This window comes from Dysidea avara, chromosome 8 (genome assembly GCF_963678975.1).
Source record: "Dysidea avara chromosome 8, odDysAvar1.4, whole genome shotgun sequence".
Taxonomy (NCBI): Eukaryota; Metazoa; Porifera; class Demospongiae; order Dictyoceratida; family Dysideidae; genus Dysidea; species Dysidea avara.
Window position 1 is genome coordinate 25611577 of NC_089279.1, and position 27931 is coordinate 25639507.

Below are 27931 nucleotides of genomic sequence, written 5' to 3' on the forward strand. Positions count from 1 at the left end.
GTCCTTGCAGTAGTACAGAAGAATCGGATTACAAACCACTGAGTTATGATTCGAAAGGCAACTGTGTGTAGCAAATGGGAGATTGAGATATTCTAATAGAACAGTCACCCTAATAAAGCATTCAGCTGTGTTTATAATTTGCTCAATTACCGTATTTCTATAAATATAAGCGGCGAGAAATTTTCACGAGACAAATTTTCGTGTTAAAAATTTTTCACCGGTGTCCTCAAGCGACGAAAATTTTTTAACAGTGAATTACATAACTTTATTAATTCTATACGGCCATTTTTTGAGAAGCAGAACGACAAGCAGCGAAACTGAAGTGTGGCATCTCCGTTCCATGGAGGCTGTACCTCAGATTTAGAAGTTGTCCGTCACAAATCATGCAATGGACTTGAGTGGTAGAAGCTCATTCCATGCAACTTGCATATTTGTACATATATACTTTATTTAATGTGTCCTGTAGTAGCTGTCTATCATGGAATGGCATCATTACCAACGTGCAGCGAAATAGACGAAGCGAGACGAACCCCTCTCAGGGAGAACTTTGTTTTTAAAAGACTGCAGCAGGCATATGTTTGACACGCCAATGGCCAAGCCTCGATCCAGGTGGCCAGAAAGTAGTTTACCGAATTCGTTAAACCTCTCGAATATTACGTTGGTAAAAAAATTTCGTGTAATTAATTTTCGTCGGATGCTACCTTTGACGAAATATTTTTAACGGTTTATAATTATAGAAATACGGTATATTACATTGCAAGTTATTCTGTAGGGAATTCAGCTACAAACAAGTCACCCTGTAGTCAGATCAGCTAGAAGAAGGTACCTAATAGAGAGTTCAGCTACAAAGAAACCATCATGTAGAGAGTTCAGCTGCAAACAAATCACTAGAGGTGTACCGATAGGGAAATTTTGAACCGATCCGATATAAACCGATATACTGAGTCTGAACACCGATACCGATCCGATATACCGATATAACTAAGTGTAGCTATTTATATTTGAGGAACCACATATGCAATGTTCAACTTTATTTTAACTACTGAAGAAACTACTGAAGACAGTCTTAAGATTATTGGCTATGCTTGGTTTCCCATGGTGGTGTGGCCTCTATTGATAGCTCAGACTATAAGGCACCCACAAATATTTTAATACATGCCCCTGCCAAGATTAGTCTGGATTACTCTGCATTTTAATGGCTTGTAGAGATGGCTGGTTGTTTTATGCTGTTCTCTTAGTTCACCTTATTGCTGTTTCCCCAGGCCCACCACTATGAGTGTTTGTTGTATGATTGGTAAGCTTTGTGACAACAAAACAGTAAGTATCCACACACTTAGATGGCTTCGCATAGCGTACTGCTTTTAGACAAGGAAGATAACTACTATTTCCCACCCTTGTTAGCTAAATAATAGAGTTTATAATGTGGCTTGATCATTGGACAGTGTCCTCAAGATAGTTCAGTTGTATATCGGTGTATCGTATCGGTTTTTAGCAGCAATATCGGCTCCCACCGATATAGTAGAAATGTCTATATCTGCCACCAATACGATATGTATCGGTATATCGGTACACCTCTACAAATCACCCTGTAGAGAATTCAGCTACAAACAAATTGCCCTGTAGAGAGATCAGCTAGAAGAAGTTACCTTGTAGAGATTCAGTTACAAAGAAACTATCATGTAGAGAGTTCAGTCACCCAGTAGAAGGTTAGAAGAAGTCACCTTGTAGAGAGTTCAGCTACAAAGAAACCACCATGTAAGAGAGTTCAGCTACAAACAAATCACCTGTAGAGAGTTCAGCTAGAAACAAGCCACCCTGTAGAGAGATCAACTAGAAGAAGTTACATTGTAGAGAGTTCAGCTACAAAGAAACTACCATGTAGAGAGTTCAGCTGCAAACAAATTGCCCTGTAGAGAATTCAGCTACAAACAAATCGCCCTGTAGAGAGATCAGCTAGAAGAAGTTACCTTGTAGAGAGTTCAGCTACAAACAAATCACCCTGTAGAGAGTTCAGCTACGAACAATTCATCCGGTAGAGAGATCAGCTAGAAGAAGTAGAAAGTTCAGTTACAAAGAAATCACACTGCTTCATCTTTTCTTCTTCCTGTGGTAAAGAAAAAATGATAGTCTAATAAACCCTTTGGGGTATAAAAGAAGTGAAAAAACAAAACAGCCAAGCTGTAAAAAAAGAATGCGGCCCTCAGAAAGGCTATGGTAAAAAAAGATGTGAAATCCAAAGTGGTAGCCAAGAAATCGCTGTGCTGGTAGATTAATGGTAAAAATGTTAATAACGACAATTCAGGTGAATTTTGTGCCAAGGCTATTTTACAGGAAAGGGTAACAGCACATTTTGTTCCATCCACTCCTCACCTCAACTGAATTTGGACACACACAAAAGCCCTGATAGCCAGGTTGTTTCAGGCTTATTACAAATACATATAATTCATTGTGAATAAACAGATTCGCAGTATACCGTAAATCGGGAAATTTTTGAAGGTAAGAAATCTAATCCAAAACAGCCAAGCTGTAAAAAAAGAGTGCGGCCCTCAAAAAGGGTATGGTGAAAAAGATGTGAAATCCAAAGTGGCAGCCAAGAAATGGCTGTGATGGTAGGTTAATGGTAAAAAATTTAATAATGACAATTCAGGTGAATTTTGTGCCGTCTTCTTTTTGAGGGCTGCACTCTTTTTTTACAGCTTGGCTGTTTTGGATTAGATTTCTTACCTTCAAAAATTTCCCGATTTACGGTATACTGCGAATCTGTTTATTCACAATGAATTACATGTATTTGTAATAAGCCTGAAATAACCTGGCTATCAGGGCTTTTGTGTGTGTCCAAATTCAGTTGAGGTGAGGAGTGGATGGAACAAAATGTGCTGTTACCCTTTGCTGTAAAATAGATACTTAAGTAGAGCATAGGGCAACAGATTCTCAGTCTATTATGCATGAAATTTATTTTGTAATGTTTATAAAGGAAGGAAAAATGCCGTCTCTGTCCCATCTAAATCCACCACGGGCATGCTAATAATTTATCAGTAGCAGTAAATACAAAGGGAGGGTTCACAGAGGCAAGAAGCACTTATTAACCAAAGTCCAGCCTTGCATTAAATTCTGCTAGGCAGTACTGATTGGGTACAACCAAGCCCAAAAAAGTCTTCAGATTCACTAGAAACGAGTTTTTACGAGACATTAGTTTAACCCTTAATTGCGCATAAGCCTATATATAGGCAAATACGCATAGTTGTAAACGAAGTTCTATAACTTTTGAAGCTTACCTCCTATGGCTATGCAATTTACTTCATTCTACTCGTAATGTAATAAGCGTACCCTTTGTGCTAAAGCATCATGCCAGAACTCACCATGTAATCAACTTTTCATTAAATATACACTCAAAACCTTTACATACCTTTATAAAATGATGCATAACTTGATAGCAGTTGTCCAATTGACTTCCAATGTTTGTATGCTTCGCTGTTAAATTTTGCATTAGGCCATGCAAAGCTCATGTGATTAAACCCACAGCCGGAGTTAAACATGTGGCAAGAAGCTTGTGTGATGGATGTCACTAACTACCGTTCTTCGCTTCATAAGAAGTACGTCTCCACTGTTACAGTGTTTATCTAACATTTCCCAAGTAGCCCAGTGAATACACTTTTGATCAAGGTGTAGTTTTAGGCTAAAGGAGTTGAGCTACCCCACCTAATGTCGCCATGTACGCTTGAAAAAATTCCCGGAAGTTTCATGTTCATGTGCATTTAAGGTTACGGAATAGTTTAAAATGCGTGGGCGGAACAAATTCCACAACCTGCTTTAACCCAAGCAGGGATAAATAATTTCAACAACTGTGTTGTGTTAGCAATACAACTAATTGTGCTTGTTTGTTTTTACTACAGAACAATGACTGTTCTTGGGTGTGTGGTCTGCCAAAAACCAGACTAACAGATTACTGAATCCTTATAATTTCAATACAAGTTACTAAACAACTAAAATATCTAGGTCCTGTGGAAGCGATTTTTTAAGTTACTGGTTGTATAGACGTTTTATTGAACTTTTAGTACTTTTTACGAGTGAAACAAGCTCTTTGAAGGCTTGTATCTGAGTCACTGGGAAGAAACATGCCAAAAACGCTTCTAATAAATTTAATATATAGTATCACTATGCCCCAGAAATGCCAATAGAACCTATAGCTTTTGCTGTATTTGGCGGCGGAAAAACATGGTAGTGACAGCTGGAGCTTAGCGATGTACGGGCTGGCTTACTTGTGTTACTACAACAAATTGTAGTGTTCCACCTGCCTCAAACTACACTGTAGCTACATAAGAACATTAAATATGAAGGGCTTCACCTTCATTTAATACTTTTCACGCTGCTAGCCTGGTTTTATGGGCTTCTCAAAAGTATCGATAGGCATTCAAATTTTTGAATGATTGCCCGTGACTATACCGTAACCTTAAGGGTTAATGAAAATTTCCAGTGTCTGTTTGACTGACTGACCGACCGACCGACCGACCGACCGACCGACCGACTGACTGATGCCTTCAGGCAGTATAATGGCCAGCACAATGGGTTTGAATTTACGGAGCTGTTGCCTGGATCCTGTACCTGCCTCTTGGCTTCCCGCAGGAGGTATATTAAATGCATGTATCACTGTTAAGAGTAGACGCATGATAGTATGTTGTATGGCCCAAGAATCTGGCATACCACGTCGTGAGTATATTAACGCGATTTTCATACATTTGTAGCTCTGTGCTGCCTTTACGAAACAGCATGATTTTTGTTGTGGACAAGCCCACTAATGTCAGTACTCCGTACTCCACATACCAAATTTCAGTAAAATCGCCTCAAGCATTCCAAAGGTATGAGACATCAAAATAGGCTTGGTTTCTTCATTTTCTCCTTTTGTCTATTTGCACACTTACAAAAACTGCTATAAAATGCGAATGCAGTATCCGATTGCCTTGAAATTTGTCACACAGAAGAGGGATATAAAGTTACATCTTGATACCAAGTTTGGATAGAATATGGTAAGCAGTTGAAGAGTTAATAGCAATTATTCACAAAAAAAAAACATTAATATGTTGTCATGCCTACAGGGTAAACTGCTTATGAAAAGAAGCTGAAAATCAGTACGTGGTAGGTTAACTATTGAACCTCAAACCTCTTGTGGTTTGAAAGAAATCAAGCTAAAGACTGGGAAGACACAGTGAAACAGCCAACAGTGTGTAGCAGGTATGTGGTTGAGATTAGCTAATAAAAAAAAAGAATACTTGCTATGCCTACAGGACAAACCGCTCAGTGGAATGATTTGAAAATTGATGTACAGATGCATTAATTACCTAGAAAGGCTCTTCAATAGTTAAGAAGAATCAAACTTAAAGCCATAGAGTTATACACAGAATCCAACTCTACGTAGTAGCAAGTATGAGATCAAAATACTCTAATAGAGCAGTCACCCTGGAGAGAAATCAACTAGAAACAAGTGTACAAATTATCCTGTAGAAAGATTTGCTGGAAACAAATCACCATGTAGAGAGATCGAATCACCCAGTAGAGAATTCAGCTAGAAATAGGTCATCCTGTAGAAAGATCAGCTACAAACACATCACCCTGTGGGGTAGTGTTGCGAACTGGTATGGAAAAACTGGTATTGTCCAATTATTGGCTAAAGAGCCTTTATACCGGTTTTGCCCACCCACCTGGTAAAACATAAATTACCTCTGCTGGCAAGTGTTAACATCATAACATATCCTCAAAGCATGGGTAAATATGTGATTGTAATAGCTATTATTGTAAGGCAAGGTAGTTGGAAAAGGCGAATACGATCGGACGCAGCCACGTACATGGACATTTTCAAAAAGCACTTCTACATTTAGATAAGTTATTTTTCATACCTAACTTTGTTTTTACAACATACTTCGCTTCCAGACCTGGATGTCGATCTTGTCATAGCACTTATCCATTTATAAGCACACGTGCGAAGGACTAAGACCATACAGTGTTGTACACATGTTCTAAAATCTAATACTGAGTTATACAATTGTAGAGATTAGCTTGTATGCCCCATGTAACTTAGCTCAGCAGGCCAAATCCACAATCATATGCCTTTTAGTATAAGGCATAGGCGCTTATACCAAGCGTTGAGGGTTTCAAGGATCTGGCCTACGAGATTAGGTTGCGATATGCCAGCTTAATCTCTATGACACTGAATTAGATTTCTAGAGCACGTGTACAACACTATAGTGGTCTTTAGAGTTCCACTTATAAATGGATAAGCGCTATGATAAGATCGATGTCTGGGTCTGGAAGTGAACGCTTCTGTAAAAACAACATTAGGTATGAAAATAACTGTTTTGTAGATGTAAAAGTGTATTTTACAAATATCCGTGTCTGGATCCACGTCCGGATCTGCGTCCTTATCCGACCGTATCCACCTTTTCCAACTACCCTGTAAGGTAGGATATTGATGGTCACTTTGGTACCATTATGTCTGCTAATCTACAATCAGACAATGACTGGTAAATATCCAATGATTAACTGGTTTTAGTAAACTCTGCAGGTTCACAGCACTACTGTAGAGAGATCAGCTAGAAACAAGTAACCCTGTAGAGAGATCAGCTACTTTTCAAAATCACGCTGTAGAAAGATCAGCTTGAAACATCACTCAGTAGAGCGATCAGGTAGAAACTAGTCACCCTGTACAGAGATAAGCTAGAAACAAGCACCCTGTAGATAGATCAGCTAGAAACCAGTCATCCAGAAACAAGTCACCTTGTAGAGAGATCAGCTACATCATCTTCCTATAGAGAGTTCAGCTGGAAATAAGTCATTCTGTTCAGAAATCAGCTTGATCAAATTGCTAGTCACCTGTAGAGAGTTCAACTATATTTGAAGTCACCCTGTACAGAGATCAGTTAGAAACAAGTCACCCTGTAGAGAGATCAGCTAGAAATAAATTACCCTCTAGAAAGACCAACTAGAAACGAGTCATCCTGTAGAGAAATCAGCTAGGATTAGCTACATTTTTAAGAGTGCTCAGCTAAAAATGAGTAACCCTGTGGAGGGTTCAGCTAGGAAGAAGTCACCCTGTAGAAAGATCAGCTACGTTTCAATTCACCCTGTAGAAAGATCAGCTTGAAACAAATCACCCTGTAGAAGGATCAGTTAGAAACAAGTCACCCTGTAGAGAGATCAACTAGAAACAAGTCACTCTGTAGAGAGTTCAGCTTACAAGGTCAACTTGCAAAGGGTCCAACCACATTTCAAGTCACCCTGTAGAAAGATCAGCTAGAAACAAGTCACCCTGTAGAGAGTTCAACTACATTTTAAATCACCCTGTAGAGAGATCATGTAGAGTCAAGTCACCCTGTAGAGAGGTCATCTAGAAGAAGTCATCCTGTAGAGAAATCAGCTAGAAACAAGTCACCGATATCAGGTACATTTCAAATCACCTGTAGAGAGTTCAGTTAGAAACAGTCACCCTGTACACAGATCAGCTAGAAACAAGCCATCCTGTAGAGAGCTTAACTGCATTTCAAATCACTTTCTGTAAAGAGTTTAATTAGGTACAAGTCATCCTATAAAGAAACCAGGTAGAAGCAAACTCTCTAGAAGGATCAACTAGAAACAAGTCACCCTTAGAGAGCCAGTTGCATAACAAATCACTATGTATAGAGACTTCACATGCAAGAAAACTATTTTGTAGAAAGTTCAGCTATGTTGTGATTTATTTTGTAGAGAGTTCAATTAAGTTACGGGTCACTCTGTGGAGAGTTCAACCACCATGTAGTCTAAGAATTAATTCTCCAATTTCACACATTTCCCTGTGGAATATTGAGCTGTAAACAACCCAGCCTGTATGATTTAATTTGATATTTTGATTATTCAACGTGATTGTAATAATTACTAAATAATATTGTTAAATGCACATGTAGTTAAATAAACATAAAAATCTCCCTCATAATCCTCTTACCTGTAGTAAAGAAAGAAGACAAGTTTAAAAAAGAAATATCCAAAAGGTGGTCATAGGCTAGCTTTAGGTCTCAGTGCACAATATAACATAAAAATATTGTTTGGACAAAATGGCCAACCAAAATCAGTTTTGGTTGGCCATTTTCAAATTTGATTGGTCATTTAAAAAATCTGAGTGCTATGCACATCCCGAAGTGCGTAGCACAAGCTAGCTAGGGGGGTCTGGGGGCATGCCCCCCCCCCCCCCCCCCCCCCCCCAGGAAATTTTAGCCTCTCAGATGCAATCTGGTGCAGATCTTGGTAAGTTTTAGAGGCTGTGATATGACATCAGCTACTACAGGTGGATAGATCAGAAGTCAAGCTTGGACTCCTTATTGTATTTGCACAATTAAAAAAAAAACATAATTATTTGTCAATGAAATATCGCGATACAGTGTGTGACTTTTTGTTACAGGGTAGTTAGCAGCTATATAAACTACATAGTTATAGAATATATTTACATGAGTAGATATATAATTATAATAATGATTTACAAATCATTCAGTCATGTATATATGAATCAACAGTTGGCAATAATAGTAAAAATTTGCATAGCTAGAAGTTTAGAAGACAAAGTCAGTCTGATTGACTATCTATCCAGTCATCCCAATCATCAAGTAAATTTGATTCATCAGAGCTAGAACCTGAATCAGACTCAGAGGTTGAGGTTGCTGACAACAATTCAATGGTATCTGTTGTGCTAGTAGTAGCAGCACTAGACCTTGTGCTAGTAGTAGCAGCGCTAGAACTGGTGCTAGCACACTTTCGTTTCTTGTAGGGTCCTTCTGGTTTGGTCTACGTACCTTCTCTTTCCACCAAAGATCAATGGTGTCATCTGGACAAAAATCTGTCAGTGGAACGTGTGCGCTAGTTATGGTCAACAGATCAAGTGATTCATTTGAAAGTGAACATCTTTTCTTAGTCTTGATTACATTTACTTGGAAAAACACCCTCTCTACTATCCCATTTGAAGCCGGCAGAGAAAACAAAAGCTCAACCAAGGCTAGAGCATTAAGCCATTCTGATGCAATTGGTGCATGAAAAAGACGCCACCAAACAGCACGATACTCCATTGTTGACAAAGAAATGTACTGGCAAGCATATTGCAGTGCACTTTCTAATTCACCATGAATTTCCTTGGTGCACACATTGGCCTTTCTAAGTGGAATTGAAGATTTTTCTATAAGTCTATCTACAGCTTCTAAAGGGTCACTTTCATCTAACAATTTCTGCCAGCCTTGAGTGGCAAGGACAAAAATTATATCCCTTAACAACTGGAGATCAGACCATGCCAGCCTAGATTTAATGCAATTGCTGACTTTTGAACAATAGTCTTTGTAAGTGCTAGTAAAGTAGATTTTTGCAGCATCAAAGTGTACTAGCTTCTGTGATTGATACGATATGGCTCCATTGTTATTTGTACACTTAAGGAGTGTTGCTGCATATGTGGGCCACCTGTCCAAATGTGTTGAACTCAATTTGTCAACTTCTTTCACAGACCTTAATAAGCTAGTTAGAACAGCAAGAATATCTAGATCAGCAGATTGCATCACTTTTTTTAAAGTATGGTGCAAGGAGTAAGAAGGTCCACAAACAGTGCACAGCCAAGCAAATACTTGCTATTAATCCACTACCTATAATACCCTTGAGCTTAGCTTTATCGGTTGACTTTACAGTAGGATCCTCTGACAAAGCTGCTATGTGACTGGTATACGCACCATACTTAGAGAGGACACGTTTCATCGCATTCCATTTGTGGCTTATCCATCGTGAACCACTAGCTCTGATAGGTCTCATACCACCATCTTCAGTTGACAGGCATTTTTTTAACTCTACAACTACATCCTCTAGTTGTCGACATTTTTTGGGAGACTTTTCATATAATAGATAAAGTCTAAGCAGCATCTCATCAACAAGATCAAATGATGTCTGTTTGAAAGCATCTTTTACTGCCAGTTCTAACCTATGGGCCATACACCACATCCAAAATATCCACGGCAACTCCTTTTCCACTAATCCGTTTAAGCCAGCACCTGCAATGTTAGCAGCAGCACCATCAGTTCCAATCCCAACCAGTTTGGTACATTGCTCCCCACTGATTGCAGGAATACCAAGTTTCTGCACTGCTGCCTGAACCACATCATATATGCCCGTTGCTGTTGATGGCCTACTGATGCACAAATAGCTAGTCCTTGTATAAACCTTTTCATCAACTCCATCCTTATCAAACCACACTACTAATAGAAGCTCATTGTCTATATTACCAGCATCAGTCGAACCATCTAACAACAGTGAAAAGAACTTAGCTTTCTGCAAATTAACAACTAGTTCATTTCTCTTGGCCTGAGCAATGTAACCTGTAAAGGAGTTTGCAGCAGTTTCAGTGGTGTAGGTGGTCCTGATGTTTACACCATGTCGAGCTTCAAGATCACAGACACTAGGAAATTTCCGAAATGGGATCTTTTCCACAGCAAGCCAGTACGCTATATCGAACTTATGCCTTAATCTTACCTTTTTGTCCTCAGACAAACTAGTCAAAGCCACAACGATGGGAGCGTTTGACGTCGAACTCTGCCCTGTTGCTGCTGCTGTCTGTCTGCAGCAGAGCCATCGCATGGTTATGCTGCTCACTACTAGCATGGTCACGTATATTACTAGTACGGACAGATTCCGCCCCAGATATCCATCGATCACTGAAGTTTCGCTTACACAAGATTTGTGGTCAAAACCTAGTGCACACAGTATATTTCAGCTTCCTTACTACCTTATTTCCACCTTCGACGAAGGTTTCACAGTCCAGCCAGGTAACAGCCTTACACTCCCGATCAAATTACGCTGCCACTTCTGAAATGTAGAGTATTGTACTTTCCTCTTCGATGTGTCTCCGGAACCCCTGCTCCTCTTCATCAAAATTCATGAACTGACAAATTGAACGCCACAATTGAACCCACTCTCAATGTTTGATTAGCGCTTGTGTATCAATACCTTTCTTCGACGATGAAGAGAAGACAGATTCACAGCTGGGCTGACGAGATAACTAACAACCCGCAAGCGTTACTTGTAAAATTATTATTATTGTATTAAAAATGCATGATACAAACAAATTATAATTTTTTAAAAACTGGTCAGCAGAAATGGCCGCTCAATACCCGTTTTGAGCGGCCAACGTACCATTTTGGTCGGAAATTGGCCGATGGCCGACTGTTATATTGTGCACTGGGTATGAAATTACAAAAGAAGTGATATCTAATCAAAACACAGGCAAGTTGTAAAAAGGGTGTGGCCTCCAAGAAAGTCAGGGTGAAAAAAGATGTGATTTTCAAGGTGGCCACCAAAAATGGCTGTGATGGTAGGTTAATGGCAAAAAATTTACTTCAGGTGAATTTGTGTTGCCTTCTCCAATAGGATCCGGGACCAAATTCACCTGATTTGATATTATTAAATTTTTTGCCTTTAATATACAATCACGGCCATTTCTTGGATTTCACATCTTTTTTCACCCTGGCTTTTTTGGAGGCTGCACCTTTTTTTGCAGCTTAGTTGTTTTTGATTATGGTACTGCTCAAATGCAACGTCATCTCGCGAGAGTGCGAGTGATTAAACAACTTGCTAATTAAAGGGTGTGGCAGCTGTTTCGCTCACGAGTGTTTTGTTTGGGATGAATACTCGTGAGCAAAACAGCTGCCACACCCTTTAATTAGCAAGTTTTTTAATCACTCGCACTCTCGCGAGACGGCGTTGCATTTGACCAGTACCGTATATATATATACAGTAGGACCTCCATTATCCGAACACCTGTGTGTCAGCTGAATCACAGAAGTGTTCAGATAAGTGAATTTGTTCGGATAAATGAAGCCCATTGATTTATATGCAGAGCTCTGTTGAACTACTCTAATAGAACGTACACCTGTGACAAAATACTCTAATAAATCACACGCCTGTTGACAAAATACCCTAATAAAACAGTCACCGCTACTGTTCGGATAATTGAGGGTTCGGATAATCGAGGTCCTACTGTATATATATATATATATATACATACGCATATATATTATATATAATGAACTCTTGATCAGACCAATATTATTTTACTTCCAACTATTTTGCTTATAGCACCAGTTATGTACATCAGTGTTTGCTATTAGTACGCAAACTTACTCTGTGTGTGTTTTCTAGGATCATATGATTTTTGAGTCTAAAACAAGGTTTCCCAAGCAAATAGCCTCCATGGATCACCTCATCTCTCCAACTGTTAAACATACTAGACTTTTTCTCCCGATTTATCTTGTTGAAAAAGATACTACTAACAGTGAAGCTAGGCATGGCCATAACACAAGATTTTCACAAGATAATTCCTCTTTTAATCAGCCAACATACACTGAAAAAGCTAAGTGGCAAGATACTGCACCTACTGCATACAAACCAAGTCAAATTGAAGAGTCTAAGAAAAGGAACCAGGAAGCACAAAAAGTAATAGAGCAGGATGAATACGAAAGACAACAGCAAGTAGAAAGTAGCAAGCGTAGAAATCAACAATTACAAATAAAGGAAAAGCTTCAAATCAAAGAAATAAAAGGGTTTGATGATACTATGTTAGATCCTGACACACAGAAACAGATATGGGAAAAGATAAAGGATCAGAAAGGATCTCATCATGAGGCTAAGCAGAATGTGCATGGGGAAAATAGTGGAAACCTTTCAACTCAGCAAGTTGCACCTCTTGACCGAAATTATCATTATCATCATTCTGTGGATCAGCCTATGGACCAGCATAGCCAGTTTCGCCAGCCCATGGATCAACATGACCAGCCCATGGACCAGCGTAACCAGTCCAATGACCAACGTAATCAGTCTATGGGCCAACGTAACCTGCCCATAAACCAGCATCACCAGCCTGTGAACCAGCCTCGTCACCATATGGATAATCAACAGCCCGTCAATCATTTTCACCAACCCATTAACCATCCTCATCAGCCCATGGGTCAAAGTCAACTGCCTGTGAGCCAACCCATTAATCAAGGTTACCAACATCATTTGTACAGCAATATGCAAGTTCCACATCATGATCGTTGTATGGCTATTGGTAGCAGTGACTACTACGTTAGTGGTAACAACCAGGCCTATTCAGGAGGTGGTGGTCATCTACAGCAACAAGGCCACACTAATGCTCCCTATCAGCCTCCACATCAGATTGATCAACACCCAGTGGGCAATGTTACTACTCCCTATCAGCCTCCACATCAGATTGATCAACACCCAGTGGGCAATGTTACTACTCCCTATCAGCCTCCACATCAGATTGATCAACACCCAGTGGGCAATGTTACTACTCCCTATCAGCCTCCACATCAGATTAATCAACACCCAGTGGGCAATGTTAATGCTCCCTATCAGCCTCCGCATCAGATTGATCAACATCATGCAGTTCGTTTACAGCAGCAATCAAGTTCACAGCAGGAATCAGATTTCAATAACATCCTTCGTGCAGAGGAAGGACCTCCTATATCTATGGGTGATGGTAGGTTACCTCAAGATCACCCATATTCATCCCAACATTATAGAGGTGGTACTGGATTACGCCAAGAGGAGGGATCCACCAAACCCCCTCTGCTAATAGAAGGATTTAGTGAAACCCGTGGCTTTAATCAGCCTCCCCATGAAGGTATCAGATATAAGTTGGAGGTGGGAGATGCTGTTCAAAGTAATAGTAATCCTCACCATTATGGAACTATTCAATTCATTGGAGAGTTGCGTGGAGCTGTTGGTCTAATTGCTGGAGTGGAAATGGTAATGTGTGATAAAATAAAACTCTGTATCTTGTACAAGTAGATGAAAGTTTACCTGTGGCCAACTCCATATAATACATATAGTTTCCTGTAACAATTTGTACATCCAGTTTATATGTATTTGTTTTTTTGTTTTTATTTATGTATTATAGGAAGACAATATCCCTGGTGCTACTGATGGATGGCATGATGGATATAAGTATTTTCAGTGTAAGCCTGGCAGGGGAGTGTTTATACGTCTAGATGCACTTCAACCTGACCCTCGGTTTATTGAGCATGGAAAGCATTTGGATAATGTGCCAAATCGTAAGTATAATAGGAGTGGACAAGTTACACTAGTAATCAAAATTATGATCACAGTACAAGTTCACAATTTGTGTGAAGAGTTGTTACAATACTTGAAATTTGATTTAGTATGACAGAAAATTGAGATAGTAAAATTCCAACAAAGTGAAACAAAGCAACATAAATATAATACACGTAACATAACTCTGTGGGATAATCCCTACTTTGGCATTGAACAAAATATTTGTAGTAACATGCCAAACTGGGGATTATCCCACAAAGCTTTGTTGTAATACTATCATTCATTACTTATTATTATTATTAATCTTTGACAGTACAAATAAAAGTACTGAGAGCCACTGGCAAGTGCTGCCAGGGACTCAAAACTAAAGAAAGGGGGAAATACAAAAATAAAATAAAGGTAAGTTCTCTGTGCAAGGGTGTCATCAATGCTGTGACACCGTGGCAACAAGGGAAGTTGTATTGAAAAGAATGCACATTAGTATCATCAAAATTTTGGATAAAGTGTTCCCACATGTAGTTATAGAGTTTACTTTTGATAGTGCAAATAGGAAGAGATAAATCTTTTCTTGGCATAGACTTCCATAAATGTGGTAAGCGGTGAAAGTAAAAATTCTGTGCGATATTAGATGAACATTATGGTGGATCTTTTTTTGAGATGAACTGAATCTTGTGTTAGTAAACATACATTAATGGTAACAGCTGTAGACTCATTAGACAAGGCCTGTATGACACATGATAGTCATTCAAAATCCATTTAGTGGCTTGTCTCTATTCTTTCTAACAAATTAATATGTTTGATTAAGAAAGGTCTCCACACTTGAGAACATATCAGTGAGATGTATAGCTTTCTTCTAGTCATGATTGCCCCATTGCTTGAAAAACTTCTATGCATTAAACCAAGCATCTTATAGGCTTTCCTGATATCATCTTATAACAGGGGCGGATCCAGGAGGGGGCTTTGGAGGCTGAAGCCCCCCTTCATATTTAGGCTTTACTTGATCAATATGCTGGGAATTATAATGAAATTTGTCTTAGCATAATTATATGATCACTAATAATACAAATACTCATAAAACCACCTTATAAACATCTTTCCAAGGTATTATCAGTGGATTTATGCTAAAGTTTATGTAACAAGGGCCTGGATCAGCATTGGAGGTGTACAAGATCGAGATACTCTAATAGAGCAGTCAGCTAACTACTCTAATAGAACATTCACTGGAAACATGTAGTTGGTTCTGATATGAAGTTTTTCCAAATCTGCCTGCACCTATACATACAATGAAGTGCATTGGTCTGTTTAAAGGGCTTCATTCATCCACTTGTGTAGTTAATATGTATGGCAATACTTAATTCAGGTACACAATTTCCATTGAAAATGCTCAGATTCAATCTTGTATTGTTCAAATTTCAAAATTTTCCACTTTCAACATTATTATTCTAACATGCACCTATTCAGTGTTGTGCAATTGTGAGAGGGGTGCATCATGTACTTGGTTGTCTGTACCTACTCAAACTTTTCCATTAGCAAAATGCTTCAGAGAACCATACCTATAATCTAAAGGCAGTATATATAATCTACAGGCAGAAAATATTATGAATTTTATTTGGAAATGTCTCCAAATTACAGTATTTTAGCATCTATTTTTCAAAATTTCCTGGGGGGGCATGTCCCCAGACCCCCCTAGTTCCATGCTTTGCACACCTCTACCCAAGAAATTAGTACCTTGAGTTAGCCCCCCCCCCCCCCTTTTATAAATCCTAGATCCACCCCTGTATAGTATCTATCCCAAGTTAAGTGCTGTGATATTATTCCTAAATCTTTGATACTTTCAACAGCAGCTATGGGCTTGTTGTCTGTTTTGTAGGTAAACTCAATGTTGTGTTTTACCCAGATTTATAAATGTGTAAAGTTAAAATACAAGTCAGAAAGTCAGATGAAACATTCCAGTGGAAGAGATTGTCTATATCTTTTTGAAGGAAGTCAATTTCAGCTGTGTCCAAACTACTTCATTGTCTTGGACATTTGGTATCATCAGCATAGACAAAAGGAATGGAAAACTGAAGGCAATTCGGTAGATCATTAATGAAACGAGTAAAGAATAATGGACCCAAGATACTGCCCTGCGGAACCCCTGATAAAACCCTTGTTTCATTACTTCCTATCACTTGCATCCCTACTTCACTTTTAAATTAATAAATTTTTAATGTACTATTGACCCTACATTAGGCCTGTGCGATAATCGAAAATGTTCGATTATCGAAATTATCGCGATAACGATAATTCATAAACTTTAATGACGATAATGCTTACGTGAGCAGGTATTGACTCACGTGTTCACTGACATGGCTGACAACGTGTATATCGGTGAAACCCTAAAGGACGAGCTAGAAGATGACGAAGATGTTAAAATTGTTGAAGAGCATGCCGATGATGGTGAGTATTTGCCACTAATATTCTAGTCAATTTCCTGTCTTGTCAAAACTTGCACGGAAGTATCTCTGTATCTCAGCAACTTCAGTTGGCTTTTAGTGCTGCTGGTCATGTGATCAACTCCAAACGATCCTGTTTACTTCCAGAGCATGCAAACATGCTTGTGTTTTTGGCCCAAAACCTGAAATAAGTTTCATTACTCAGTACTTACTGTTAAGTCTTAAATTCATTATACATGATTAAAGCTTTGTACATTGTACAGTTGTTTGTATCACTGTGTATGTGTGTTCACTGTATTGTGTACAATATGTTTCAATATGAAAAAACGAAATAAAAAATAGCACCTTTGCTCCCAAAATTTCATCTGCAATAGTGATCCTTTTGTCCACTTGTAGATGACCAAAAATCCGTATGTACTATGCATTCATCTGTTATCTGTGTACACAGGCTTTTATTAACCATGTTGATGTGTACAGTAGAAAAGCTTCATATATGGCACCACTATGTGAAAATTTCATGAAAGATCATAGCAGTGCTATGCTATTTGTACCAAGATATTATATAACAACTATTTTTGAAATTACTTGCATGCTTATGCGTGATTTATTTGTTCACTTACGTACATACATAGCTTTGGGACCTTTCCACTGGAATGATAATTCTGGAAAAGAAACTTTCGCTATGCCACCAGTTAAAATAATAGAATATATTCATACTGGAATAAAGAAGGGTATCCAAGGTCACCAGAACTCCTGCTATCTTGATTCAACACTTTTTGGATTGTTTGCCTATTCAACTGTTTTTGATGATTTGTTTTTAAAAGACTCTCCGGATGAAATTGGAAAAATAATTAAAAGAACTCTTCTGATTATAGTGAATAAACTTCGTCAGTAAGTGAAATTGATAGGCATCTACATTTGTGTTGTGGTAATTGTGTTTCTATTATATAGAGACTATGTTATACACTTTGAAGCAATTATGGTTCTAAGAAATGAACTGGATAAATTACAGCAAGTGAAAGGGCTCAAAAGTGAAGAGAAAGGTACTTGGTAATATGTTTGTATTTTTTAAATTATATACTTCTTTTACAGATCCAGAAGAATTCCTTAATTTGCTTTTTAAACATGTGCTGAATGTTGAGCCGTTCTTAATGATCAAGTAATGTATACATTGTATTGTATTTTAATGGAGAGCTTGTGATAACTTATTATTAATTAGAATTAATTATGTGTCACTTCATTTTTTCCATGTAGAAGACCATTTGGCACTGACAAAGAGTTTTTTGTCCAGTTGTTTATGGAACCTGATGCAAATCGTATTCCAGGCACTCAAGAATTACTTTGTGGCATGTTCAAAGAACAGCAAATAACATTCAAAAAGGTGATTAAATGTACTTCAAGCAAAATCAATAAGTTCATAAGTTTTAGTTACAGCAGAGAGGTTTACATAGTTGTTACATTTATAGTCACTCGACTCATCTGGGTTTGGGGTTTTTTTAAAAGAATGTGCTATCTTCTTGCAACCATGTGTCATTGATTATCAGCAGAGTAAACAATTGTGTACAGCTCAGTCCATAGATTTTATTTGATAGCACACTACAGAGGAGGCAGAACATCTATTTATTATGGAGTTATCGTACTGCTTGAAAAATTTGATAGTCACGGTACAAAAGTCTGAGTACTTTGTTTTGAATGAGCCCTAGGGTTGCTTGGTAAAATGGATTACTCTACTGCTCAATTTATCACACTAACCATGTACAATTCTGTAGATGATAGTGCACAATATACCGGTACTTTAGTATAGAAAAAAGCACAGTTTTTGTTAATACAGTAGTTGTAACTAACTTAGTGAATACCTGCGTTGATTGCATGTTCTGGAGATCAAGTTACCGCTTGGTCTGCACTTTTTTCTGTATTCAACAGAATGTGAATGTCAAGTCAAGATTCTTACTCCCTGTATTCACAGGCTTTAGCCTTCTTTGCTGGTTCCTAATGGAAAGATGTTGAAACTAGTAAGCTACTAGCATTTTCAAATAGGTGCATACCGTATAGGGGGAAAGTTTCAATGGGTGAAGCTTTCGCAGTAGAGGGCAAAAAAACTTATTCGCGGTTACACTTTTGCGGTGGTAGAATCTATAGCATCACCCACTCAAAGTGCCTAGCTGTTTATGTTAAGAAAGGTAAGTATGGCTCATGACAGCTACATATGATGTGTACGTACACCTGATGATCAATTAGAGTGGACATTGTTCAACTTCAGCATATGCACAGCAATGGACATTAGAGCTGGGCGGTATTGAAAAATAGCAAACACTTTTACTATCATGGTATTACTAAAATCATGGTATTAATGTAAAAGCCATTGGTATTAAAGTAACAGAAAAAATACCGATGGTAGCTCAGTAAACCTCAGGTACAAATTACCACAAACTTGTTTACATAGTTTGGTTAGCTGGCTACATCACCACCTGCCTACAAACATTGTCACATGTCTGGTTACCTTCTAAATATGGGATGAAACATGCCCACAGTGAGGCCATAATGTCCAGACATTATGGCAGTATTACAAAAAACAGGTGTATAAAAACTGGGTAGTTGGAAAAGGCGGATACAATTGGACCGAACGTGGACACGGACACGGACATTTTCAAAAAGCACTTTTGCATTTATATAACAGTTATTTTTCATACCTAACGTTGTTTTTACAGCAGTCTTCGCTTCCAGACCATGGCGTCGATCTTGTCATAGTGCTTTTTCCTTTTAAGCGCACTTGCGAAGGACTAGACCAGCACTCCACAGAATGCCGAAGACCATATAGTGTTGTACACATGCTCTAAGGTTTAATACAGAGTTATATAATTGTAGAGAATAGCTTGTATGCCTGATGCAACTTAACTTAGCAGGTCAAATCCACAATCTTACGCCTTTTAGTATGAGGCGCAGGCACTTATACTAAGCGTTGAGGGTTTAAAGGACCTGGGGTGCTAGTCTATCCTTCGCACATGCACTTATAAATGGATAAGCGCTATGACAAGATCAACCCCTGGGTCTGGAAGCGAATGCTGCTGTAAAACCAACGTTAGGTATGAAAAATAACTGTTCTGTAAATGTAAAAGTATACTTTAAAAATATCCGCGTCTGTGTCCGCGTCCGACCGTATCTGCCTTTTCCAACTACCCTAGGTATAATCCAGTTGTTCAAGGTTTAAAAAATGGGTAAGTAGAATTCTAGGAAAACGGGAACAGAAAGCAGAAATAGGAACAACCAGCGGAAAATGCCTGATAAAGGTCATCATGCCATTATAAAGGTTGGATTTTATAGCACGATGCTTCTTTGCAGCATTGTTGGATTCTTCCGAAATGATCGAAACACTAATAGAGCAGTCACCTGTAGTAAAATACTCTAATAGAACAGTCAAAAAAGTTTTGTTACCTATCCCACCAGAGACCTACATTGATGACCTGTTAACTGATGGGCTATAGCTGTCATAGATTAGGTATATAGAATAGCTAAGTCATCAACATTGAAAGTTAGCTACTCCCTTGAAACCATAAAACTTATACCGATAGCATATAATTATAAGTTTACAAAAGGATTGTAATTAACTGACAGTACCTGCATATAGATGAGAGAAGTTGTACCTGAAACCTCAGGAAATTGTCACATGATGGGCATGTGGCAGCTGAAGTATGTGTAGGTGCATGGCTCCAATGAGGAGACTAAGGACTATGTGAGCGGTCTTGGGGTCCTCTCAAGGATATGCAGTTTGTTTTTGTTTGATGGTGGCACAATCATACGTATCGAGTTACAGGGTAAGAAGACAAGAAAGCCACTGTTCGCAAAAATAAAATCTTCACGGTAAAAGTCCCAATATGGAAGTTAAGTGTGAGCTCCATATATATATATATACAAGTATAAGAAAAAATAGGAATTTTAAATTAGAGTAGGGACAGAGTGTAACACAGTAGGGATATTCACTTCTTATTTTACCGTATTTGGACATTACATACTACTCCGATCCAGCTTGTTTCAGTACTTTTTATTGCAGCACTATACACTGTTCCTACTCTAATTTAAAATTCCTAATTTTTTCTTATACTTGTTTGTGCAAGCTCATGGCTCATGACCACTAAATAGCCTGCTTTTCACCAAACTAAACACAGCACTATACTAGATTATGACTCATACAATAACAACTGATCAGTGGGCGTGGCTTTACATAAGCCTGCAGACAATATATAATGGAGGTGGATTCGTGCATACCTACAGACTGATGAATGGGTGTGGCTACCATATGTCTACAGACAGTAAATTACGTGAGTGGGTTTGCTACGCTGTGACGTATAGTAACACATCCACATTTAATTTAGCACATGTCTATATAGACAATTAGTGGGCGTGGCTTACAAAAGAAGCAGGGCTACGTTATGACGTGTAATAAAAGAATTAGGGCTGTAGCTGTAGCCAGTTTTCCGCTACGCTTGACTGAAGGCATCAGGCAGGTAGGCAGTAGAAAATTCTGTTGGCTACAATTTTTTTTAAAATTCTGTAGCAGCTCGATGGAAACGTTTTGGGTCGATCTGAAGACACTTTTGGGTTTGGTTTTACCCAACCGATACTGTCATGTCGTTGTGAGGAAAAATTGCGGTAGGTTTTTGGGTTATATTATATCACAGATCACCCCCACACCTTTGATGTTCCTACTACACAGTACTATCGTACTGTATGATATATATATGTATGTATTACTCTGACGCAAATGTAATACAGAAATTCTACACATGTATTTGTTTTTTTCTTATATAGCATCCTTTAAGATTATTATTGCAAATTCCACGTTATGGAAAACAGTTTAAGAGTTTTAGAGGAGTAATTCCATCATTAGAACTTGATGTTACAACTTTATGTGAAGGTTATGGTAAGGAGAAAAACCATTTTGTACTATGTTTATGATTGTTCTGATATAGTTGCTGTGGCTGCCAAAGTTTATCCATGCTTTGTATGCAATAAACCAGGAGTAGTGATGTGTGAAGATTGTGGTAAAGAAGAGTTGAAACCAAAACCGTATTTCTATTGCCAAGATTGTACAACACTGTGGCATGGTAACCCAAATAGACAACATCACAAACCACTCATAATACAGCCAGGCAATGATGCTGGCAATGATGACACTGGCAATGATGTTGGTAGATTACGACTCCTCTCAGTTCTTTGCATAGAAACCAGCCATTATGTGTGTTTTACTAGACTGGAAGGATCTGGTACAAATGAATGGGTGTTTTTTGATAGCATGGCTGAACGACCAGGTATTATACTATAGTAATGTGAAATAGCACTTTCTATTAACATATATATGTAGTGTAAGTGTTTTGATGCTGTAAGCCAGAGTCAGATAGATGACTTTCATGATATCCTGGCAATATTGGTTATTTAACTACAATGAAGCCCAAACACGTCTTTATAGCAACCTACAATACTCTTAGTGAATTTCGTTGTTATTTTATTTTAAATGCTTTATAATCGGGACAATTAGTCAAGTTTTTTTTAAAACTTTGTTTTTGTCTTTTCACACACTTTGCAAAGTTGATAAATATGTTATCCAATTGAGTTGAAACTTTGCACACCTAATAAGGGATGCAAAGGAAAGGAATAAGTTGAAAATAGGTTTGTAGATTTGTCATAGTAGGGACCACAAACGAGTAGGCGTGATCCACGAAATGACATCATCCGACAACCAACCTCAATTTTCCCAGATGATGATTGGGCAGTATTGGTTAGGTAAAACTAAGCCCAAGCAAGCTTTCAGATTGACCCGAAACACTTTCAACAAGTTGCTACGGAATTTTTAAAAACATTTTTAACAGAATTTTCTACTGACTGACTGAGTAGGTAAGTAACTGACTGATGCCTTCAGACAAGCGTAACTTGGTAATGGCTTAGACTATAGGCTTGATTTTTTCACTGTTCGACGTTGCTTTGGCCCAAGAGGTGCCTTTTGGCATACCACAGTACATACAATGTATTCTTCATAGACTTACCAGTGTCCTCCTTTGTGTCCCATTCATCTTTGCTGACAGCGAAAAGTGTCGAATTGGCAGTAGCATGTGATGGCTTCTCTTCGAAACGGAAGTCATCCATATTTTACATAGTGGCCACTTTGATTGCGGAGGTGTTTTTCGAACAGCTCTTGATTTGTACTGCTGTATAACGAGTTGAACATAGCCGCCAACGAAGCATAATGGATACTTCACTTTTCAGATGATAATTGATATAACTGAGGCGCACACCACCATTTCTTTCTTTCGGTATGCGTGGATTGCAGAGATGCTTTTTGAACAGTTCTTGATTCGTAATGCTGTGTAACAGGTTGAACATAGCTGACAATGAAGCGTAATGGATACTTTACATTTCAGACAATAATTGATATAGCTGGGGCGTGCGGCACCATTTCAGATGCGGTATGCGTGGGTTCACCAGTCATAATAATTATAATTATTTATATTAAAACGTTAGCAAACAAGTACACAAAAAATTGGAATTTCAACTAGAGTAAGGACCATAGCACATCGATAAAAAGTAGTGAAACAAGCTGGAGTAGTCCATGATATTAAATCACAGTAAAACAATATGAAGTGTTATATCCTTACTGTGCATTTTTACTTAAGCACAGTAGGGATATAACACTTCTTATTGCTTTACTGCGATTTAATATCATGCACTACTCCAGTTTGTTTCACTACCTTTTATCGATGTGTTATGGTCCCTACTCTAGTTGAAAATTCCAAAATATTTTGTGTACTTGTTGATATACATACCATGGAGATACAGCGCAAAACCAAATATGTGCAACAATTGAGTTTTTTGAATAAAAGTAATAACATTCCTACCAGCAGAACCAAAATGGTAATATTAAACGTGCCACATTGAATCATAAAAATATCTTTTCAACTATTTGTGACCGGATCTACAAGAGTCCCATATGTTAGTGCAAGCTTAATTTTAAAGTAGAATGCAATAAATGCAATGGTTGAAATATTTGTAAACAAATCCATATTTTTTTTTGAAATTTGCTTCACAATGAAGGAAGGTGATAACGGCAAAAATCTTGGTAGCATCTAAACTGCAAGAGGAGTTTGAAAATCTTTTTCATGTCAGTACTCCCAAGGTGACAGGTGATATGAGCGTTATTCTGCCTTGCCTTGGACAAGCGGTTCACTATCTTTTTTTCTCACTTTTCAGCCTGGCTGTAAGAATGGCCAGGAAGACAAAACTACCCAGCAATGGATTCGCCTTTTCATGGAGAACCTGATGGTGGAAGTTGCACCATGGTAGAGGAGAGTATTTGTAAGTTATGATCATTAATCATACAGTACGATAGTAACTGTATAGTAGGGACCACAAAGGAGTAGGCATGGCTCACGAAATAAAATCACTCAAACACCAGCCTCAATTTTCCCTGACGACAATGAGGCAGTATTGGTGAGGTAAAACTAAGCCCAAACAAGTTTTCAGATCAACCCTCAACAAGTTGCTATGAAATTTTAAAATTTTTTTATTCGACGGAATTCTCTACTGACTGACTGATGCCTTCAGACAAGCGTAACTCAATAACGGCTAAGGCTACGGGCTTGATTTTTTCACTGTTCGACGTCACTTGGTGCCTTTTGGCATACCACAATACGTACAATGCATTCTGTATGGACTTACCAGTGTCCTCCTTGTGTCCCATTCATTTTTGCTGACAGGGAAAGGTGTTCGATTTAGCATGAGCACGTGGTGGCTTCCCTTCGAAACGGAAATCGTCCGTATTTTTCATAGTGGCTATTTTGATTGCAAAGGTGCTTTTCAAACAGTTTTTGATTCGTATTACTGTGTAACAGGTTGAACATAGCCGACAGCAAAGTGTAATGGATACTTCACTTTTCAGACGATAATTAATAAAATTGGGGTGCGCGGCACCATTTTTTTTGATATGCATAGATTGTACAGGTTCTTCCGGAAAAGTTCTTGATTCATATTGCTATGTAACGGGTTGAACATAGCTAACAACCAAGTGTAATGGATACTTCACTTTTCAGACGATAATTGACATGGCACCATTTCAAATGCGGTATGCGTGGGTACCAGTCATAATAAAATTATTTACAAAAAAGTTAACAAACAAGTACACGAAAAAATTTGGAATTTTCAATTAGAGTAGGGACCATATCACATCGATAAAAAGTACTGAAACAAGTTGGAGTAGTCCATGATATTAAATCACAGTAAAACAATAAGAAGTGTTATATCCCTACTGTGCTCAAGATACCATAACGGAAATGCACAGTAGGAATATAACACTTAATTCTTGGACTTGTTTCAGTACTTTTTATCGATGTGATATGGTCCCTACTCTAGTTGAAAATTCCAAAATTTTTTGTGTACTTGTTTTAGTTTAACCCATTTATGGCGGCAACCACCATATGGCAGATCGCTCTAATAAAACACTCACTGAATACAGTTTCAACACGCTCACACTGGTATTGTGCACTTGTTAGCACGATGCGCCTATACTGTAACACACATGCACACAGAGGTCCCGTTTGTGGGATAACCGGATCTTTCGTGCACTATTGTGGGTTTGTTACATAACCTGGTAAAACTTTTCTTGTGAACAGAGTCGAGTTAAGTGTTTCTTCAAGTTGATACTAGTGTTTTCGAGTACTCTGAATCGTTTCTGATCTGCTACAATAGCCGAAGAAAACAGTCCAAGTGTTTTTTTTCTCAGTAAGCGGATGATGTAGGACTGTTTAATAGACTGTTATAGTGATTTGTACATGCTTTGTTTGTACCCGACTGTTTGTATATGCTATTTATATTGTTTTTTTCATCTTTGTTGTGTTGCAATTACTTTGCGGTTTGTGTTGTGTAAACAATATAACCAAGTTTGTAAGTCTATATCAAATGTTTCGATGGGTGGTTACTAAGTATTTTAGTGTACAGGTATGTTATACTTGACAATTTGGTGAGACCTATATAATCCACCAGGAAGTTTAGCCGTGAATGGGTTTTTTAGCACCTGTAGTTTATTTTCCATATTGTCACTGTACAGATTGATTTTTCTGCTATTGCCACTTTGTAGTGCTGTAACTTCAAAAGTTCTTGGCTTCTAGAGCTGAAACTTTGGTTGACCATTCCTTTGGCTATCTAGATAAAGAAAATTGGAATTTGAATAATGTACTTATATGTGGAGTTCTTGCAGATCCAGTTACATTTTACTGTTTTATAGCCTGGCTATAGTGTTTTATTGCGCAAATTCTTTAGACAAAGCTTTTTAACTTGAAAGGGATATGTATTCCTGCTGCCCTATAGTGCTTGGTACCTCGGTCATTGAACACCTGTATAACCCAATGAAAAGGCCATTCAGAAACTCTTTAGAGAGTCACTATACCCATTTTTAAACTCAGCAAGATGAAATCACCTCTGATCAAAGCTTACCAGTATGAAAGTTTATACAGGCTTCATTCAGGCTTTATTTGTCAATTACTGCATGGCTGCTTTTACCATTAATTAGTTTTGTGCATGCAGACAAACATACAGTGGGTACACACATGCATGCACTCACACATACCCATACTTTTCAGAAAATAGTCTCAGGAAACCATTAGTTCACCCACAGCAGCCAGGCTGTTGGTGCACACATGGTTTAATAGGTTATCTTGCTCTAAAAAAGTGTCTTTATGCTGCACAAATACACAGAAATAATTGGAATTTTCAACTAGAGTAGGGACCATAGCACATTGATAAAAAGTACTGAAACAAGCTGGAGTAGTGCACAATATTAAATCACAGTAAAACAATAAGAAGTGTTATATCCCTACTATGCATTTCCGTTATGGTATCTTGAGCACAGTAGGGATATAACCCTTATTGTTTTACTGTGATTTAATATTGTGCACTACTCCAGCTTGTTTCAGTACTTTTTATTGATGTGTTATGGTCACTATTCTAGTTAAAAATTCCAATTTTTGTGTACTTGTTTGTTAACATTTTTTGTAAATAATTATCATGACTGGTGAAGCCACGCATGCCGCATCTGACGAACCCCGGCTATATCAATTATCATCTGAAAAGTGAAGTATCCATTATGCTTTGTTTTCAGCTGTGTTCAACCCGTTACACAGCATTTCGAATCAGAACTGTTCGAAAAGCACCTCTGCAATCCATGCATACCAAAAGAAAGAAATGGTGCCACACGCCCCAGCTACCAGTCATTGTCTGAAATGTGGAGTATCCATTACGCTTTGTTGTTGGTTATGTTCAACCTGTTACGCAGCAGTATGAATCAAGAACTGTTTGAAAAGCACCTCTGCAATCAAAATAGCCACTACGAAAAATACGGACAATTTCCATTATGAAGGCACATGCTACCACCTAATCGACACTTGCTGTCAGCAAAGATGAATGGGACACAAAGGAGGACCTGGTAAGTCCATAAAGAATGCATTGTACGTACTGCAGTATGCCAAAAGGCACCTCTCAGGCCGAAGCGACGTCGAATACTGAAAAAATCAAGCCCGTAGCCTTAGCCATTATCGAGTTACACTTGTCTGAAGGCATCGGTCAGTTACTTACTCAATCAGCAGAAAATTCTGCTAAATAATTTTATTTTAAAATTCCGTAACAACTTGTTGAAAGCGTTTCGGGTCAATCTGAAAGCTTGTTTGGGTCTGAAAGCTTGTTTGGGCTTAGTTGTACCTAACCAATACTGCATCATCGTCGTCTGGGAAAATTGAGGCTGGATTTTGGGTGATGTTATTTTGTGGGCCACACCTACTCCTTTGTGGTCCCTACTATACAGTACGATATATAATAAATAAATGTTGTTGTAGTATCATACAGTACAAAAGTACTGTATAGTAGGGACGGCGAAGGTGTGGGCATGGCCCGTGATATATTATAACTAGTGATGTGCAATATATCGTGCAATATATCGTGCAATATATCGATTATCGTGATATATTAATTTTTATATCGTAATCGTGATAAAAAAAATTTAATATTGTTATATCGTGATATATGTGACTGACTCAGCGAAAACACTTCTAAGTTTACACAAGCATGCGTATTGAGAAAATCGAAATTTAAAAATAATTCATAAAATTACGCATACTACAAGAAAAAATACACGAGTTTTTATCAGGTCAGTACTCGAAGAAGGAAAACTCAAATCAATTAAAGCTATATACCATCTTATTTGCCTACTTATGGAGAGTTCAAAAATTGTTGTTTCATTTCTGTAGCCCCAATGGTTTGCGTGTCACGTGCATTTGTTTATGATGCAGTAGACGTAACAAAATCGTCGCTGTTTCTTCAACAAAACCGCCTTCATACGCCTTTGTGCAAGTGACTGCAGG

The 27931-nt window shown here is 38.1% G+C and overlaps 1 protein-coding gene across 1 annotated transcript in view; it reads left to right on the forward strand.

Annotated features, from left to right (window-relative positions):
• LOC136263800 (uncharacterized) overlaps positions 1-27931 on the forward strand; it is a 99659-nt gene that overhangs the window by 67732 nt on the left and 3996 nt on the right. The window contains exons 4-11 of the mRNA XM_066058424.1: positions 12184-13794; positions 13946-14099; positions 17168-17426; positions 17487-17578; positions 17628-17694; positions 17790-17916; positions 21342-21453; positions 21503-21841. Of these exons, the coding sequence (XP_065914496.1) occupies positions 12184-13794; positions 13946-14099; positions 17168-17426; positions 17487-17578; positions 17628-17694; positions 17790-17916; positions 21342-21453; positions 21503-21841 (2761 nt within the window). The remainder of the gene's footprint in view (positions 1-12183; positions 13795-13945; positions 14100-17167; positions 17427-17486; positions 17579-17627; positions 17695-17789; positions 17917-21341; positions 21454-21502; positions 21842-27931) is intronic.